The 19,568-nt window shown below is 52.3% G+C and overlaps 1 protein-coding gene across 7 annotated transcripts in view; it reads right to left on the bottom strand.

The window, feature by feature from the left end:
- Positions 1 to 19,568, bottom strand: part of DENND2C (DENN domain containing 2C) — a 52,507-nt gene that overhangs the window by 17,974 nt on the left and 14,965 nt on the right. For 4 of the 7 annotated variants that reach the window (XM_054028567.1, XM_054028565.1, XM_054028571.1 and 1 more), the window contains exons 2-6: positions 10,998 to 11,166; positions 7,634 to 8,641; positions 5,395 to 5,543; positions 4,737 to 4,849; positions 3,530 to 3,691 (exon numbers count right to left, since the gene is read on the bottom strand). In XM_054028567.1, coding sequence (XP_053884542.1) covers positions 3,530 to 3,691; positions 4,737 to 4,849; positions 5,395 to 5,543; positions 7,634 to 8,463 — 1,254 coding nt within the window. In that variant the 5' untranslated portion in view covers positions 8,464 to 8,641; positions 10,998 to 11,166. Of the gene's footprint in view, positions 1 to 3,529; positions 3,692 to 4,736; positions 4,850 to 5,394; positions 5,544 to 7,633; positions 8,642 to 10,997; positions 11,167 to 11,717; positions 11,808 to 17,226; positions 17,291 to 18,303; positions 18,373 to 19,568 lie in introns of those variants that run through there. The other 3 variants (XM_054028569.1, XM_054028570.1, XM_054028568.1) reach the window with 3 other exon arrangements.

Genomic DNA, 19,568 nt, shown 5'->3' with positions numbered 1-19,568 from the left:
GCTGCAAAGCACATAGAAGACCTTCAGCAGATGCAACCACATTCAGTAAAGGCTTTGCAGAACCCTTGCTAAAGAGATATGGTCACAATGCTGTTAACACAACTCCCTGGATACTGGGCATTCTACAGGTCTAACAGGACTGGGAATAATTACTATAAGAGTCAGTTAGAGACATACAGAGCACCATGGAGAAGGAAGGAAACAAGCAGCACTTGTGCTCTAGCAGCAGACTAGTTGCTTTATATTTGGCTTATCAAGCAGGCTGCACAGGCAGCCGGGACTAGGATACAGGGAGGTCTGAGGCTACGAACAAGACAAACCAACCATAAAGGAACTTGCAGCAGCATCCTATAGGATTTGCCTCCAGAAAGCCTTCTGCAAAGGATCCAGAACTCTGTGCAACTGCAGGTACCCCAATCCTTTCTGAGCCCAGCCAGAGCTCCTCAACGTAGCTTGGCCTAGTTTCCTTGATTGTACAGAACACACTGACAATTTGAGACCCCAGTATGTTTTCTAAAGCACAGAGTCCTCAACTTTCTGTGTGTGTAACACCACAACAGACACGGGAACTGCCCCAAGGCATTTCCTTAGCTGAACGGTTATAAAAACCCAAGCATTTGTATTTTCTATACAGACGCCCCACGGGTTATGTAAACCCGACTTACACAAATCCGCACTTACGGAAAAAGTTCCATAAGCTAGAAATAGTGTTTTTGTTTTGGGGGGGTTTTGGGGCGCATAATTGTCAGGTATATGTTTCCAACTTACGCAAAATCAAGTTACGCAAGGCGTTCCGGAACAGAATGCTTGCGCAAGTCGGGGAACGTCTGTACTCTAGCATGCCCAGAGGGGACAGAATGCTGTGTCTGCCCCACAGGGGCCCAGTCTACAAGAAGAAGAAACCTGAACATTACCACTGCCGTACGTGGGCTAAGCAATAGAAGAGAGAAAGGCACCAGCATTCTAACATGCAGGGCAGAAGCGGCTGGATTTCTGTGGATTCGATTGGCTTTTAAAGCCTTTGCGAATACCAAACCCGCAAGGATTTCTGAAATGGGCACCACTGGCGCTGAAGGTGTTAAAAGGCATCTCCACTGCCATCCTAAGGCACTGTGTGCCCCAAGACGCAGGCAGGACTGGAGGGAGCTCCTTGTTGCTATGCATTGGAGCCTGCTAGTATTTCTGATTCAGGAGTGGGGTGATTTATTTTTTAAACACAGTGGGGAGGTCAAGTTCTCTCTTGCCCAGTGTTAAGAATCCATACATGCTCCCAGCAAAGGTAGTAGGGTGGGGCCCAGTTATTTCTGTCTCCCCACACACACACACACAGCATAAAAAGAAAAATAGTCACCCACGGAACCTGTTTTCCAGCTCAAACCCTCATCCCCCATCTTAGTGAATTAGGCCGAATTTCAGGCTTGCCTCGTTTTCTGATCTGCTTCTGTTTTTTTGGGGCAGTGACAGACACGTTCTGTTAATGCAGTGAGACTGCAAAGAGCCACCCTTCAGAGGAGCTGCTGTTTCACTTGAAGGCTTCCTTCCCTCTGTTACCTAGAGGTTTTCTGTTATTGCTCCTAATTTTGCAGATTTCAGTCACCAGTGAGAGATGCTGGGAGCACTCAAAGCAGCAAGGTTTCTTTTATTGCTTGAGAAAGAATTGGCCTTTTTGGCCTGAAATTCTTTTCTTGCCTTTTCTGAGTCTCTCTTGCAATCCCGGCTGAATCCTTTGAATGTCAGGAGAATAACGTATGCTTCCTGCATGTAAATTGCTCCCAGATTTTTGGAACAGGTTTGGGTTTTTGGGAAGGATTCCCCTTCCACATCACCCCAGAAAAAGGTTACTTGCTATCATGGCATTTTCATAGTTTTTGACCCCATGCTCCCTACTGCCAGGCAGGGTGTTTATAATAATCTTTGTATGCACAAAAAGGGGTATTACTAATTAACATTTCTATAGACTTCACAGGCAGCTCACTCCACCTCACAGTCCTCTGCCAAGTAGGTAAATATTATACCAATTTACAGAGGAACTAACTGATGCCTAAGACTTTCCCAGGGCCACACAGCAGGTTTTTGTCAGCTAGAATTAGAACGCAGGAGTCCCATGCTCAAAACACTAACCAATGGTGCCTCACCACAGTAGCTACGATATTCCCTCCATCCAATGCGCTATGTTTTGTTATTGTAGCATTGATCAGGAGAGCTGGATATTGAGTTGGGTTTAGGGGTTTTTAATTAATACAAACATTTGGAAATATTCCAAGCAGATACAGGCAGGAATTGTAGCAAAGTTTGACTTCTTCAACAGACAGTGGAATTAAATCCCTTTCATGTCTCTGCCCTCAGAGGTGTGTGTCCCTTACTCATGCAGAAGGGAGCGGCAGGAAGAACGATACCCAAATGTTATGAAACAGGCTCATTCCTAACGAGTTGTTCACCAGCTTTTAACATGGAACAGCTGCCAAGGTTCTTTTATTAACATTAGATCAGGAAAATAGACCAACGGTCCAAATAACTGAGCAACAAGCCCCCACAAGAAAGCCAGGGTCGCTCCAGGCCTTGCCAACCACACAGAGTAAGCGCTTACGCCGAAAGAGCTAATCAACAGATAGTTTAATGGAATGGACATGAGTCACGCTCACTTGTACAAAAACTCCCCATGGTTATTCTCCGGTTCCTGACCACTACACTTGTTGGTCCTACACTAAGTTCCTCAGAGCCATGAATGTCCTCCCTGCATGCCTGGAAAGTGCACAGCACACAGTGGGCGCTACCACAGGTAAATAGTAGATCTAATGCACGAAACGCTCAGCACATGCCTATCCTGGAAAGCAATGATCCAGTCAAACCCCACAGTGCTCCCTGGGACCCAAGGCTGGGAGGAAGTCACACCCCCCTCCTGCTCTGCACAGACATGCCAATGCGCCAATTCATCTACGTCAGAGGGCAGCTATCGTGGGGTTTGCAGACTCATGCTATCAGGAGGACGGTTACCAAACCAGACTGGGAGTCAGGACTCATAGGTTCTATTCCCCACTCTACCACCTGTGAGAGCCTAACGTGATCCTAGGCAAGCCACATCCCTTCCCTGTATCCACCTGGAGAGCAGATATAAGCCCTGTTCTGCGGGGCTCCAGGACCATTGCAAAGCATTTGAAGGTCCTAGAGAAGGTGGAGTGTTAGGCCACGTCTACACTACCCGCCAGATTGGTGGGTAGTAATCGATGGATCGATTTATCGCGTCTCATCTAGACGCAATACCTCGATCACCAAATCGATGCCCATACTCCACCTTGGCAGGAGGAGTAAGTGGAGTCGACGGGGGAGCTGCGGTGGTCAACTTGCCACCATGAGGACGGCCAGGTAAGTCTAACTAAGATACTTCGACTTCAGCTACGCAAGTAGCGTAGCTGAAGTTGCGCATCTTAGATCGATCCCTCCCCTCCCCCCAGTGTAGACCAGCCTTTAGTGTCACAAATGCCACGCAAGAAGCAGGGATTCACACACGAGCAGAAAGCGCAAGTCTCACCTGGGGAAGGTTCTTCCTTTTCCTACCAGCAGCCTCCCCTGCTCGGAACAGCTTCCACTCTGTCAGCGTAACGGGCAGGGTCGTGTCCTTCCCATGTAGGCATGCACGGGCAGCTTTCAGCTCCAGAGTCTTGCGATGGAGGAAGGTAGGCTTGGGAGGGAGCTGGAAACAGATAGGACAAGACACACAAGGTGTAAAGGAAGCTTTGGAGGTAAACATCTTGTTTGCCTGGTTCCAAAGGGGCTCACAGCAGGGTGCCCCAATCAGTTCCTGGGAAGCAGCCCCAGAGGGTGTCACAAGCAATCCCCTTTAACATACGAACGCATATATCACAGCAGCTCCTGAGCCCCCTCCAGCTGCAAAGAGGGCACAGGGCTTGGAGGTTAGTGGGTATTTCAGCAGGGAAGGAACCTGGAGACTCCCACAGTGCCACAGAGGCCTAATGGGGAGGAGAGATCTAACGCTGCCTGTCACAGGCAAGGTGAAGTTGTTAAAGGGACAGATCTGCCCTGCCCCGCAGGCCTTCTTAATGTCTAAAGTCCTCTGAGGATGGGAAGTGCCCACCATTAATATGTAGCTTGTAGGGAAAATGAGTTCAGTAACTCACACAGCGTCTCAGCTCCCACCCCTCTGTTCCTGCCCCACACACTCAGTGCTGACCCGGCAATTCATTCACAAACAGCTCAAGCTGCCCAGGCCTGAACGTGGGATGTAGCGTGCGACAACGACTCAGCAAGGACACGCGTTATTCATGCTGGAAACAGGAAGCACTGTGGATCCCTCTGCCTGTGACCTTGGAGTCACAGCTGTTTATTGCTGATGTACATAATTTTCAACAATAAAAACCAGGGGTGACAGAAGACATGTTGAAGGTGTAACTCCAGGTGCATGGAGAGGAGGGGCACGAGAGAGGGAAGCTCACCTTCCTTCTAGAGGCCCTGCAGCTGCCCACCTCACCTCAGAGCCAGGCGCTTCGGCCCAAGGAATATTTTATTTTTCCATGCACTAAATTTCCCTTACGCACCCAGGTGAGAGTGTCCAGTCCTGGGTATTGACAGCCACCGGACCACAGATAGTAATTCCAGTTTTGTAGCTGAGCTCTCTGAGACAGATGCTTTTCAGATCCCAGCCCTGGGCCCTCTGGAGTCAGGACAAGCTGGGTGTGCCCCGTGGACTTGAAAACAGCCAGCCTGGGACTCACTCTCACCTTGGGAGGCTTGAAGGCATTCTTTGGGGGTGGTAACTTCCAGGCTGACGGGACCCTCCACAATGGTAAAGGCAACACTTTGATATCTTCATACAGATTCTCCTTAGCAGGATCTGGAGAGAACAACGGGTAAGAGACTCATGGGGGGGGGGGGGGAGAAGGGGAGGGGAGGGGGGTTTAAAATGCCCCTTGTAGTCACCAAGAAATGGAACCAAGCAGTGCTAATGCCTGTAATACTGTCTGCTGGGAGTGCCAGGGCAGTAGGTTTGGAGATGGACTATCCCACAACAATGCTGCAAGATGGCCCCGGGGCTCCCAAAGCCCTTCCAACTCCAGGATCAGTGGGTGTGGGGATCCTGCGTAGGGACCCCACTGAATCCCAGCTACCTGCTGCTGCAGTACCACAGCCATCAGCACCTCCAGATAGCAGCCAATTCCTTCCACAAGTGTTCATATAAAGCACCGCGTGGCATCGACGGGAAAGCTTAATCCAGCTCCGCTCTGTCCTATTCCAGGTGCCACTAAAGAAAGCCTGCTAGTGGTTAGCCCTGCCTCCATCCCACCCAGCGATCAGACACGGGGAAATCCAAACACTTCCAGACCTGAACAGGCTCCTCCCCACCCCTGCTAACATCCTCGTCAGAGCACAGACACGTACAGATAATGTCCTCGTAGATGTTGTCCTCTGACTGTGTGTAGAAGAGTCTAGATCCCGAGCTGCTATTCAGCTCCTCATGGAGCTTCTGGGAGCTGGTGGCTGCCATCCGACTGCGGAAGCCCTGGATGTCTTCAAACTCAAAGGATTTCCTGAAAGCAGACCGGCACGTTTTCTAGTGGTTTCTTCTCAAGAGGGATATAAATCGCAGAGGTTAGGAGCAAGCGAGACCCTGCCCGCTGAACTCACCAGCCCCACCTCCCCGGATAGGCCTAAAAACTGGCCAGGCCCCCAACGCCAGGCCAGTGACTTACTGGTTTCCAGCCAATCCAATCATGTTTGTTTCCCCTGAAGAGCTTGTAGGCCTGATAAATGAGGCGGGTGGCTTTGGACTATCTGGGCCTGAGAACTGCACTCCCAGCTGGTACCTGCCCAGAGACTCCAGTGCTGAAGCCCTGTCCCGGTAGCGCAGCCAAGGGCAGGAACCCGGTGTGCTGCTGTCTGGACGAAGGGATCCTGCACTGCCCCCTTCCTACCTCCCTGGTGGTGCAATCCCCAGCACTCTGACCTGGGGAGCAGGGCAGGGGGCTGCAACTGACATTGGGGGTTCTGGTTAAGGACACATGGACTGTAAACAGGGTCTGTCCCAAAGGACACTCTCTTTCCTGGAAGATGCCTAGTCATTCTGCAGACTAATTCCCACACTTGGCTTCCTTTGGGGGGTTTAGCTCTGACAAACAGCATATCTGCATCCTGGGCAGGCACAAGTGGGCAGAACTCAGTTTTTATTTTTAATAGTTTTGACAGATAACATTTATTTTAAGCTTTTTTCTACACTGTATCAATTTAAATGGTCATAGTTGTGGGAAATTATGGGGGGGGCAGACAATTACTTAATGACAGCAGGCATTGAGATTCAGAAAGAGAAAGCATTATAACTTCCGTCAATATCAGATGTCAAAATATACCAAGCAAACATCCTGAAATCAAACTAACAAGTCCTCAAGCAGCACTTCCCTACTTTGCTTCTCTGTACATTTCGGTTATCATCAATGGCCATACTCTATCCAGAGCTTGTGTGTTACTAGTGACATGAACATTTATTGACATTTACTGATATCAATCTAATCTTGCCAAGCCTAAGGATGAATTGTATGGGGCTTTGTTCCAAAGCCAGTCCGGGTCAGTCATCAAAGCATTAAGGGAGACACAGGCCATTAAAAACCCCAGAGTTTTTGCAGCACATTTAATACTATGGAAAGCGTTGGAGGATTCAAGAGCACCAGCTCCCTGCCCCTCCACACAATGCTTACCCGCTTACCCAGAGATGGCTACACCTCAGTGTCTCCTATGTCTGTAGAACTAGCAGAGAGCTAACACAAATGATATGTTGAGTTACTTGTCTGTAACTCTCAGACCCGCATCAGAACCAGCCTGCTGCCCCGGTGGTTATCTGAGATTAATGGCCACAAACTCCAGGCAACTAAAAGATCAATCAACTGGAGTCATGTCTGACTCACGTAACAACAGTGCTCCTCACTGGAGAAGACAATTAGCCCATGATCCATGGGAAGTATCCCAAAGCGCAGGGCAGGCAGCAGCACCCCAGTTTGGCCAAGGGTCTGGACACCACAGCTAAGTCGGCTTTCAGGGTTCTGGGGTGAGGTTTGTTTGGGGCAGTACTAGGGACCAGGCAGTCTGTGCACAGGAGTCACTGTTCTGCACAGGGTGGGGAGGGGGTATTTTAGCCAGGACATACCCATCTCCTTACTCTTCTAAAGAAGGGCCAATGGCAGAGCTATCATCACTACCGTGGATTTTAAGGTCTCGCCTGAAAGTGCAATTCATGTGAGGCCTCACTCAGTGACCTGGTTTGGGCCAAGGACTTGCTCAGAGGCTGAGGAGGCAGGTGCTCCGTGCATAAGAACATAAGAACCGCCATACTGGGTCAGACCAAAGGTCCATCCAGCCCAGTATCCTGTCTACCGACAGCGGCCAATGCCAGGTGCCCCAGAGGGAGTGAACTTAACAGGTAATGATCAAGTGATCTCTCTCCTGCCGTCCATCACCACCCTCTGTCAAACAGAGGCTAGGGACACCATTCCTTACTCATCCTGGCTAATAGCCATTAATGGACTTAATCTCCATGAATTTATCTAGTTCTCTTTTAAACCCTGTTATAGTCAAGGAGTTCCACAGGTTGACTTTGTATACAAGAGCAAATAAGAATTAAGCCACTTACCTCTGGGATCTCCCTCTGATTTTCCTGTTTGCCTCTCTCTGCTCGGGCTCGTGGGAGGAGCCTACTGGGGAATCCTTACACTGGCCTTCCAGTAGCTTTTCTCTACCACAGCTGGTTTGGTCCCTTTCTGACAGATAGCGGAAAGTCCTGCGGGGCTTTGCGGGAGGGATGGCAGCAGGCCTCGTCTCCTGTCCCTCGGCCTCCGAATAAATGTTTTTGAAGCTTCTCTCCATCACATTGAGGGGCTCCACTCCCCCAGCATGTAGTTCTCGCTCTGTCGAGCCACAGCTCTCTCTTTTCCTTTTCAGCTCCAATGCCATCGCTAGGACCTTGTCAGGAGGAACAGCTTCTATGTTCTTCCACAGCCGTCGTGAGGTGTAGAAGTTCCCTGGTGGCAGCGTCTGCTCTGGGTCCAGGAGGCCCCCCTGCCAGTCTCCATTCTCCTCAACCCGGGAAATCGGGCAGCATGTGCGCACTTTGGGCCTGAGGATCTCTGAGGTACTGCAATCACCATCTCTCTCACTGTCACCCTCGCTCTGAGAATGGTTCCTGCCCTTTTCCCTGAAGTCCAGGCCCAAGCTCTTTGAGTTTGCTAGCCCTGCCTTTCCGTCATTCCCACAGCCCCGTGGCTTGGCCTTCGGCAGAGCCTCACAGCCATGGTCATACTGTACCCCAAAGTCCTTCGGCTGCTGTCTGTCCTCGCTGCAGCCCCCTCTAGTCTTCCCCTCCCACTGGGAGATCTTCTGTTTGATGTTCCGGCAGTGGCTGCGGGAAAGCGTCTGCACAGCACACCGAGAAAAGCCACCATCCGGGGTCCCTGTTGGGTGCATGGCAGGAGCCTGAATCCTCACAAACGCCCCATCGCAGGCACCGCCTAGTCCCTCCTGTGCCACACACACAGTGAGAGAGTGCAGAGTCCCGGCGCACCTGCTAGGCTCCAGTCAGGGAGCAGAACACAGACAATCCCTTTGGACACCAGCCCTGCGGGCAACAAGTCCTAATTCAGCCCTAGGCGGGACGGGGGGGGGGGGGGGGAGGGAAGAGAGAGAGAGAGAACGAACACATCCATCAGTCCAGCTCCGAGGCAGAAAGTACCAACTCATCCCAACAGAAAAGCATTCAGCGGCAAACATGAGGGCACAGTCCTAATTGTTCTCCTAGGGCTGACCCTCCTCACCAAGTGCTCAAGACTAGTCTCCCCACACCTCAACCCACTCCTGAAAATGCCTTCCCCCAAAAACTACAGAGATTTAAACACCTGCTGTAGGAAGTGCCAGGCTCCCTGATTTTCCCCACCAACATCGGGCACGGCAAGGGAGGAGGAGGAGACGGACTGGCTGCTCCCACTACTTGGGAAAAAGGCTGGTGATTTGTGGTTCTCTGAGCTCTCTCTGGGCATTGCCCATGGTTGCTAGCACAGGTGCAGCACTCCTGAAAACAACACCGGCAGGAGCTCCAGATTGGACCCGGTGCAGCATTTTCACGACCCCGTCGTCTAACCCTGCTTGGAGCAGGTCTGCGCAATACAGCAGCCAAGGTGCCAACAGCATCTTGTGTGTGCTGGAGCTCCCGCCGGGGGAGCCACAGTGGTGAGGGGAGGTGCTAAGACAGAGCTCAGCGCAGGTATAGTGCAAGGGGCCTTCCAACTCCAGTCTGCAGTGAGCCAGCGACATCCCCGATCGGAGGCTGCTACTGTTTGACACAGGAAAGCTAAAAGGCTCATTGCGTCGACTGCAGACCAGCTCAGGGATTGGCAACACTAACCCTCCCTCTGGATGTGCCCCGCCTGCCCCACAGCCGGGAAGGAACCTGTTCGACGTTCCACCTACCCACACCTGACCTAGATCGGCCACCGGGGAGACTCTAGGTCTCAGGGAAGTAGCAAAGTGGCTCACAGTGTCTTTTGTGGGAGTGAGAAGAAGCAGCCGCTCCGGATGCAGTGCTGTGCAGGTCAGTCACACCTTGCTCTGTCCAACAACCCCTTAGCACAGTGTATCTGCTCAGGGACCCAGAGCATAGGCCATTCAGAGACCATCACCTCCAGGCTCTAGCTGGGTGATGTTGTTCAGGACAGAAATCCTGATCACAGACATAAGTGAAGTTGGCCTGGGTGGTTCTGGCCACCGTCTGACAGCAGGAAAAGCAGATGGGCTGTCGTGCAGGGGAAGGGCTGCAAGCCAGGCTGGGCTATACATACCCAGCACTCAGGTCTGGGCAGAACGGCTGCAGCTTCAGTGCCTGTGAAGATCGCATCAGCCTTGTGCCCACATCTGCCTTTTATCCTGCAGAGAGGGGTTTGGCCCAAATCCTCACCCATCCCTTCTCCTATGAGCCAGAAATATCAGAGCACAACTTAGAGAGGCGTCTCTAGGATCAGCTTCACCTGCTGTCTGTCTCCTGCCCAGGTACTTACCCTCTGCCTAGCCCCGTGGGACGTGAGCCCCTGAACTATTTGAATATGAAAACCTAACTCTGTGCTAATCCAGTGCAAGGGCAGGCTGGTTCCTGGGGGCTATGTGTGCAGCACTGCCACACTGATCGAGGTACCTGCTGAGCCCCCAGCGCTTAGCTCTCCACAGAGTGACGAGGCCAAACACCCCTCAGCAGCACCTCTGTCCCTGATGCATAAATGGGAAGCTTGACTCAGAAGTGGAGAGACCTGAACAAGGCCACAGCAAGTGCAAGTGTCAGAGATCCTGACTCAGGCTTGTGCTCAGGTCACAGCCCACGGGACTCAGTGGCGGAGAGCGATGCTAAGCAGCACTGGAAGCTGCTGGTGCTGATCTCATCAGCACTATGTGCAGTGACTTTCCAAGTCGCTATGAAACCCACCTGGTTCTCACGGACTCAGCGCCTGTAAAAACTGGCAGAACTGCAGACAGGAAGGACATTAAGTCAGCGAGAAGCAGATCATAAACCTGCCTGCCCCGTTATCTCTCTACCCCTGCAAGCCGCCTGCTGCCCTCGCGAGGAACAGGCTCTGTGCCCCAGCGCGTTCAGCCAAGAGCCAGGTTTACACGGTGTGCATTGGGCAGATCAGCTCTCAGGAGGGCATCCTACATCACCACACCACTCAAACTACTAGCAAAGCTAGTTGCCACAAGTCACTGGCGCCTGGGATTTGCAGAAATGCACTGAAGGGAGAAGGCCTGGGTTTTGCGCCACGCAGAGGCTGCTGACCCTCCCTTTGCAGGAGGAACAGGCTGTGTCTGCTGCATGGTAAAGAAAGGGGTGTCCATGCACTGGCCAAGGCAACTCACTGTTAGAACTAGCAAAAACGGATCCTTTTTAGCCATGACAGCACACCGTTTCCCAGGCAGGGACTGAAGCTGCAGCGAGAGCACAGCTGCATAGTGGAACTTACCTCTCTGCAGAGATCCTGATGTCCCAGCCGCTCCCTGCTGCACTCACACACAGCCAGCACCCAAGTGGAGCTCCCTTCTTCCGGCTGAGGGGCAGCTGCACCTAGCAGAGGCTGATGCTGCCCATCTCCAGGGATGACAGTACTGGCTGTCGCCTTCTCCAGCACTCTCCTGATGGGGAGAAAACAGCATGCGGCTTCAGCAAACACATGACCAAGCCAACTCCCAATCCCGAGCAAGGCGGCAGCCACCCGCTTGCAATGCATCGTTAACATGACCAGCACTGGGTAACCCCACTGTGCTGGGGGTCTGTGCTAACCCCACCGAGCAGCCTGCTCCAGCCTCAATGCTCCACACACAGAAATCTCAGTGCTCAGATGCTGGGGCTGAACCTAGGAAAGTCACAGCACCCAACTCCCAACAGGAGTGGGAGACCATGCAGCAGACAGCTCTTACACAGACCCTGCCATTCGGAGTACACTCAGCCAAGCGAGTGGAACAAGCATTTCCCCAGTCCCTGCCAGCAGACCCCTCTGCCCATCTGGGCTGTGCTCGTTGTACAGCATGGCAGCCCTACTGCAGCACAGGCGCTCTCCCCTCCCTGGCATCAGCAGGCCAGGAGCGAAGACTCGACAAGCAGCTCCTCCTGCAGCCGCAGGGTGACAGCGAGATGCAAAAGGAGGTGGAGGCAGGGGAGTAGCAAATAACGGAAACCTCATCACCTGCCCCCTGCCCAAGGCGTCAAGGGCTGGACGAGAGCCCTGCGTACTGCAGTGCAAACTAAGGCTTTCCAGGCACAACCATCGCTCACCACTGTACCTACGTAAGCCCCAAACACACACAGCCCTATATCAGGGCCATCCCCCCGGCACTGACACCATGGTACCATGCGGCCCAGCTGCCCCAGCCAGCAGCCCTTCCCTGGCCTGGCCACTTGCAGCCAGAGCCCTGGCAGGAGCCCTCCCCTCCCGCACCACGCGGGAGCCTCCTCTCAGCCGCAACCCCACGCAGCAGCTATAAATAAGCTTTGCCTCCAAACATCCTGAGCCAGGAGCCATCCTTCCTCAACCCATCTGCGCAGCTCGATTAGCGGGCAGGAAAGTGCCCCCTCCCCTCAGTGGCCATGGCTGCCACACCGCGATAACAGCCCTCGCTTCCCAGGCACAGAAAGCCAACCCTGAGGCCACCGGGAGCGGACATCCAGGGCCTAGGGTCAGAAGACAGGGAAGGCCATAGCGGTAAGACACTGGGGCTGGGGAAAAAACTTTGCCAAAACAGCCCCTTACTCCCTGCTCCTGCCCCTGGACACCACACCATGAACCCAGCCAAATGTAGGGAGTAGACTGTAATGAACCCAGCCAAATGTAGGGCTGCTGGGGATGGAGGCTGGAGAATGAGAATCCAGCACCCTATCCAGTGGCTGATTAGGGAAAGCGATGCTCTCAGCCACACATGAGCCCACAGGAGCCAGAACCCAGCGCAGCCATCCCCAGATCCCGAGGAAGAGATTCTGCTCCATCGGGGTTTGATACCTGCTGTGCAGGGAGGGTGGAGTGCAGGGCGGGGGCGCCTGCCATGCAGCACAATTCACAGGCAGGGCTGGAGAGGGGAGCAGCTGAAATCACTCCGGTTATCAGAGGTCCCAAAACACAGGCCCGAGAGCCACTCTGGCGCAGGGAACAATGGGTCATTCACAGGGCAGAGTGCTCCGCGGGCTAACGCTCTGCATCCCTCTGCCCACACGCCCCTAGTAACAGCTCCACAAGGGGCCTGGCAGCAGGGTACTGGAGGGCTCAGTTATTCCCCTGGAGCAGTGTCAGTTTTCACTTCCTGCCAGCCATTCGGTGCCCCACAAGGAGGGAGCAGCGTGGCCTGGAGAAGCCTGGTCTGCGGGGCAAAGGGCCACAAACTGCAGTACACATCACACTACACAACAGGCCAGCCTGGGTCTGTCCCCAGCATCTACATCAGGCCCTCTCTTCCCAAGAGCGTCATGTCTGCTGTCAGGAAGTGTGAGCAGTTACATCTGCCCCTCCACATCTCATTGGCTGGGGAAGCTATAGAAAGGCGGGAGGCACAGATCACAGGTATCTAACGCTCTGGGGCTCAGTGAAGGAGCCTGCGTCCCCACAGTTATGCTGGAAACCACCTCAGGCCCTCCCTAGCACACCTAGATGCACAGTTACCCAGGGCTCAGTAACTCAGCGGCAGACGACTAGCCCAGCCAGGTCTCACTGTACAGTCCCACTAGGATCCATTCCCCAGCCAGTTAGCTTTTGCATTCAAAATACTGCAGCATTTATGTCAAGCTGAAGGAATTCACAGGCAAGTTCTCATGAAACACCAGGAAGGCTGCGACGCAAGCCATCAAGCTGAGACAGCACCACAACGCCTGAAAGCACTGGACACCCCACAGCAGTGGGTACCAAGGCCCATAGTTTGGCCTGCACAAGGCATTCTCCAGCTGCCATCAGAATCCAGGCACTAACCATACAGTTGTGCGTGAGCACACAACCCTGGTACCCAGCCCCACCTCAGAACCAGCCTGATAAGGCTTGAGTTGCTCACCAAGGTTTGAACAGCCCACCCAAGTGATGAGAGGCAGAGGGGAAACAGGCGTGGGGGTGAGCGTCTGTGCCTTTGTTAAGAAAAAGGGTTTTCTAGTGGGTTCTCGGATTCTCCCCTTTTACAGCTGCTAAAGCCTGTGAGCGAATGTAAGGGACGAGACCCAACACAGAGTGTGCTTATCACGTAGCAGAACCAGCAGGCCCAGTTCTTTCAGCATCACAAACCCATTTCCTTCCTGCCAAGGACACAGCTAACAAATCAAACTGCTTCATGGGTCTCCTCCTCTGGGCACAAACCTGCCCTCACCATCCGGCTTGAGTCAGGGAACTCCAAGAACCCAGTAAGGACAAAGGACACAGCAAAAATCCATCCACAGTTTACAGCAGCAAAATTTCTGTTCGGCTCCCAAGGATTTCAGCACAACCGACCATCCCCTAACGATTTACAACAGCAAAGAGGAGAGAGTGCTCCAGGGAAGGGGAATGAGGCCACACAGGCAAAAGGCAAAGCCACATGGGCCACCAGGTCAGCAACAAGGAGGACTCAGGGTAGCTCAAATCCCGAGGAAAGAGCGTCTAACCAAGAACTATCACGAGAGGTGCACAGCTCTGGCCATTTATCATGAATCTCACTAATCTATTTGGGGATTTTTAAAAAGACTATTTGGTACTCAGGTGATTACGTGACAATCCCAGCCCCTAAGTTCCTAGCCCTCCTGGTTGTAGAGAAAAGCTTGATAACATGACCTCTGATGGCTCAAACACCTGACCCAACTCTGATTTTTTCAGTCTCGTGATTTTAAAATCACCCTCAAGATTTTTTGAGGCCCTACTCACGATTTTTCAAATGCTTGGAGTTGGCAAAACTGGTACACTTACCAGGCAACGCCTGCATGCCCAGGCCTTTCCCGACCACACGCTTTACATGGCATTTGCAGGAGAGCTGAGGAAGAAGCCCTTGGGAGAGGTATTTGATTAAGCAGAACTCACCAGCAAGCTTTCACCGCTCTGCAGTGCTGGCTACCCACTGCATGGCACATCTGCTCAAATGAAGTTCTCTACTCCTGTCTCCTCATTGCCAGCTGAACAATACCCGCACAACATTCATCCGAGGGTGTACCAACAGAGTGTGCCCGCTCAGGCAGACTATGCTCAGAACTGTCTTGGTTTATAGGTGCTCCTGGGCTCAAGGTATAAAGCAAACAGCAAATGTCTTCTCCCTCTTCAACTGAGGAAGGGTCTAACTCTCAACACAAGGCATCCAGTTCACAGCCACCTCTCTACTGAGAGAAAAGCACCAACAGGTACCTCAAACTTCTCCTAAAAGAAGCTGCACAGCTTTGACTGCAATCCTGGAACCCAAAGTCTCTAAGGTGTCTCACTGGTCCTTGAGCAATTACAATTAGAGCCAGATACAATTAACAACAATTAATTTCTATTCCACCTCTGAAACAACCTGATGGAAGGTGAGCTAAAGGAACTAGCCAACATCACCTCTCCTTTGGGTCTAGTCAGCCAGGCGCAGCACTGAACGGGTATTTGTCAAATACACCCCCCTGTTTGGAAGAATGGAATGCAGCATTTAACCTGCATGGGCTTGCGAGACAGGCGGCTGCTCTCAAAGAAGAGGGATTTGATGAAAGCTGCTCCAGAGAGTGAAGCACATGAGCCCAGGAAACTATATAGACTTTGCCCTCAGGAGGAGCCACAGAAGTTGCTCCGAAGCAGGTTGGGATGGTCTGACCTCTAAGTGAAAGAAAGTTGCCTATTTCTGTGAGATCCAATCAAACTGCTAACACAATCTCTGCAAAACCTGACCCAAGGGACCTTTACAGCACAACTCGAGGGACTAGGGACAAACTGAAATCGCCTGCGTCTTTTAACTGCGTCGCATCTGACAGCATCTTGTGAGGTTTCTCTGCAGAAACTCTGATCTCTCAAGTTTTCCAGCTTGCAAGGGGTTGTAAATCCGATCAGCAAATTTCTAATCCTAAAAACCAACTAAGTACTTCCAGACCCTTTCACACAGAGACACCGGCAAGTTACTCAGGGACTCCTGCAGGACCAAAGTAGTTAGACTTGGAAGGATGAGTCTTTGCTATTCCAGGCCTCTTCCCTATTGTACATTCTCTAGTGCTTCTAACAAAACCTGGGCTTCCTACACATGAGAAAGTTCTTCACCCCTCATTCCGTTGCTCATTCTCTGCACATTCCTAACTGTGCCTCTGAGCAGGGAGCACTTCATGCAGGGAGCATTCAACTACAAGCTATTTTAGTTAAATTTACACTTTAAAAAAAGATTAAATGATTGCTGCACCTCAACATGGCTCTCTCCAAACTGCATCCAGAAGGCTCAATAATCTCCAGTTTTCCTGTGTTCCCAAAAGTAGCCAAACAGCCACCCCCACCCCACCCCATTAACGGTGATAATACTTGCAGTGCCTTGCGTCTGAAGGCACTAAGCAGAGATTCTAAATCAATATAATTTTATTTGAAAATGTTCTCATCTAGAAACATTTAAAATCTTTCTATACCTAGGAAGATTTGCCAACAGCATTGCCCATTTCTTGAAAAAAGGATACCCTCTCAAGATGCAGTTCTCAGATTCAACGTCTAGAGAAAGTTTCCAAATCTTGGCCGAAAGTTGAAGCACGAGGCGTTTTAACACTACATGGCAGGGAATGCTATCTTTTTTCCAGTACTGAGAGCCAGAGAGCATTCTAAGCATTTTCCATCCAAAGAATCCCAACAGGATTCAATTTCCTGAAACCATATGTTCCAAAAGAGAACGCTGCCAACATTATTCAGGAACAAAATACTCTTCATTGTTGAGCCCACCCAACGCAGGTGCTGCTGGCCCTGTGCTAACCCTCATACTGCAGTCACAAAATCTCAAGCAATTAGCAAAACAAAGGCACTAACATGTATGCGGCATCTCCTATTACAAGGCTGCAAAGCAGACACCAGGACCCACACAGATTAATTCCTCGTGACTGTCAGCTTTCCAAGCCAATCCAGTTTCAAAATGCTTCTCAATTGTGAACTGCTCAAGAGGTGACAAGTCTTCCTGCCACAATGACCCAAGGGTGGGGGGAGGCCTTCAAGTCTCTTGCATTCTGGGAAAGCAGCCAAGCAAATATTGGAGAGAGGTGGTTAGTAAAGATATTTATTACTCACTGCGAAGGAACAAACAAGGATACATCTCAGAATTCGTAGCCACTTTTACTCTGCTCAGATGCAAATCCTATGCTTTTCTGAGCAAAACTCTGCCCCGTTCTGGAAGTGGAAAAGTCTGGGCAGTATCAGATAATAAACAACACTCCAGGAATGCTGTGTTCTGTCATTCAGCTCAGCAGAAACCACCTCTGTTAGGAACTGGAAGCTGCCACCAGGCCAGCAGCAGAGCTGAGCTCCAGAGCGCCACAGGGTAGGTCTGACAGCCAGTAGCTGACCCGGGCTGGGATGCTCGCTGCCATGTAGACATACCCACTGAGACCCCAAAGGCAGGCACAGAGCACATAGGCTGGATCACCACCAGTGTGAGCATAAATGATGTTCGACACTATTTTAACCAGAACGAATGAGCTAAGGAAAAAATGCCTCCCCTTTCGCTGGGTTCTGAGCCATTCGGCATTAGGCAGGAAGTGCAGTGTTGCCAACTCACCAGATTTTATACTTGGTGTTTTTCCAAAAGGCCCAGTTCTGCACGTCTCAATCTCGGGGTTTGTTTTTTAAGTCTCTAGCTGTTGTGGATGCAGAGGGAAGATCTCAAAAGGCTCAAACACCAGAAGGCAAACAAACAGAGCCCAACATTAGTTATTTTTTAAAATTTCATGATCGCTGCAGGGCCTGACTCATGATTCCTGAATGTCCAGGGTCAGCAACACTAGAAGGGCAGCAAACCACCCAGCTCTGAAGCAGGATTTCAGCCAAGTCTGGTGGCTGTTTGCCTGAGGGCCCTGCAGTTTCACACCAAGGTGCAGGCGGGCTCAGCAGAGGCCCTGCAGGCTGAATGGAGGGATAAGATCAAAGATCAGGGTAACCTGAGGTAGTTCCTTGATGCAGAACCGACACCAGTCAGGAAATGCATATTCCACAGCAGACAAAAAGGGGATGCCGGGGCCACTCCCTGCTGGGGCCTTTATTGTCTTTTGCCCCATTAGCAGAGTTTGCATTGACTGGAGAAACCAGACCTTTTGGCCTCTGTTTCACTCCCCCCTACTCCTGGGCCTCACCCAGATCCCTGTGCCCCCAGGGTCAGGTTCACTGCAATCTCCCAACAGGCAGAGCCTCCTGAGCTTGCTGGAGCCAGGGTCTCTCTCCCCCCCCCAGACTGGGGCTGCACCGCGGGAGTGTGGCAGGAGAAGGCACAGGCCCACACGGCTGTGGAAGGTGGCACCGGTGGCAAGTCTGACAGGGAGGACGCTGCCCTCCCCTCTCCCACCAACAGGGCGACTGTTAAGGGCCACGTGGCAGTACTCACTGGAAAGGGGCTCAGCTGCCCCTCAGGTCTCAGCTGCCTGTGATGGACAGGACTGGCAGGCAGCAGAACAGCCTGGGCTATCAGCCAGGAGGGAGGCAGGGCTCCCAAGTGTCTACTGGAGTCTCCTCCCCACTGCACGGTACTGGGCAGCTCCTGGGCTGCTCACTGCAGGAGAATCAGGCAGCCTCCTCCAGGCATCTGCAGCATCCCTAGAATCAGCTGCACACGAAAGTGGCACACATGGCAACAAGCACTAACCTCACAGGAGAGTGGAGGGTACCAGGAGCCCAGTTTCCACGAGCAAGTGGGAAACAGGGCAGCCAAAATCCTTGCTTCAGTCTCAACTCCTCAGGAACAGGCGCCGTACTCGCCCCAGGGGCGCACACAGCTCCGAGCACTGTCAGCACCGCACACCACAGCAGAGCATGAAGAGCTCCGTCTAGGCGAGGGGGACCATAGCGTACCTTCCTGTTGCTCTGGCTGCAGGAGAGTCCAAGAGCTCAGATCCCCACTCCAGCCTGAGTGCTCCAGGGACAGCAGAAAGTGCTGAGCAGAGCACTCAGAACTGGCAATGGGCCGTGCTGCAGCTGCTTTCAGCATCCCCATTCCCTGGGACAAACAGAGCTAGGAGCAGAGCAGAAACATTAGGCAAGAATGGAGCAGCTAACTCCAGGTCATGCTCCTAGCCCAGCCTGCCACTACCTCTGCCCTTGCTGGCACAGCCCAAGCCACCAGCTTTTGTGGAGCTGTTCGATCTACACCCCAACAATTCTAGGGGCCAGGACTGTCTCGTGCCCATACTCCCACGGGAGGAGCACCTGATTCGAGAAGCTCCAGGAAGGAGTCACCTCTGTCACCCCCTGCAGCCAGTCCTCTTTGCAGCTTTCGAGGACAAGCTCGAGATAAGGCTCTTGGTTGGCTGGGAATGGAGGGCTCCACTTCGGTCAGCGAGTTAGTTTACAATCTTCAGGTACCACGCATCCTTCTGCCACCAATTCCAGAGATCCACGTCCCAAGACAACGCACTGTCCGGCTTCCCTGGGATTTGGACTGTGTCCAACCCTCTGCTTGGGGGAGACAATTCCTATTGCTCCTACTGGCCTTGAGAGCAAACAAAAGCCAGGCGGAGCAGATGGAAAACAGACATCCTGAGAGTGGGCGCTTACCCGTCCAGCCACAGGAAGCGGGAAAGCAAAAGCCAGAGATGGCACTCGGGACAAATCAGTGGGCGGAAATGCCGCATCCCAGCTGGCTCCACACCTCCTCTTTCAGCACTACTGCACTTTGCTTCCTGAGATGAACCTTCTTCAGGTTACAAGGAGCAGCAGCAGCTAACTGAATAACCTCCCTTGCCCAGCACTGGGTCAGACCAATGGTCCATCTAGCCCAGTGTTCTGTCTCTGATAGTGGCCAACACCAAAGGCTTCAGAGGAAATGAACAGAATAGGGCATGTTATCAAGTGACATCCCCTGTTGTCTAGTCCCAGCTTCTGGCAGTCAGAGGTTTAGGGACACCCAGAGCG

This window comes from Malaclemys terrapin, chromosome 4 (genome assembly GCF_027887155.1).
Source record: "Malaclemys terrapin pileata isolate rMalTer1 chromosome 4, rMalTer1.hap1, whole genome shotgun sequence".
Lineage (NCBI taxonomy): Eukaryota > Metazoa > Chordata > Testudines > Emydidae > Malaclemys > Malaclemys terrapin.
Note: the sequence above shows the minus strand (reverse complement) of the source record. Positions and strands in the feature narration are given on the sequence as shown.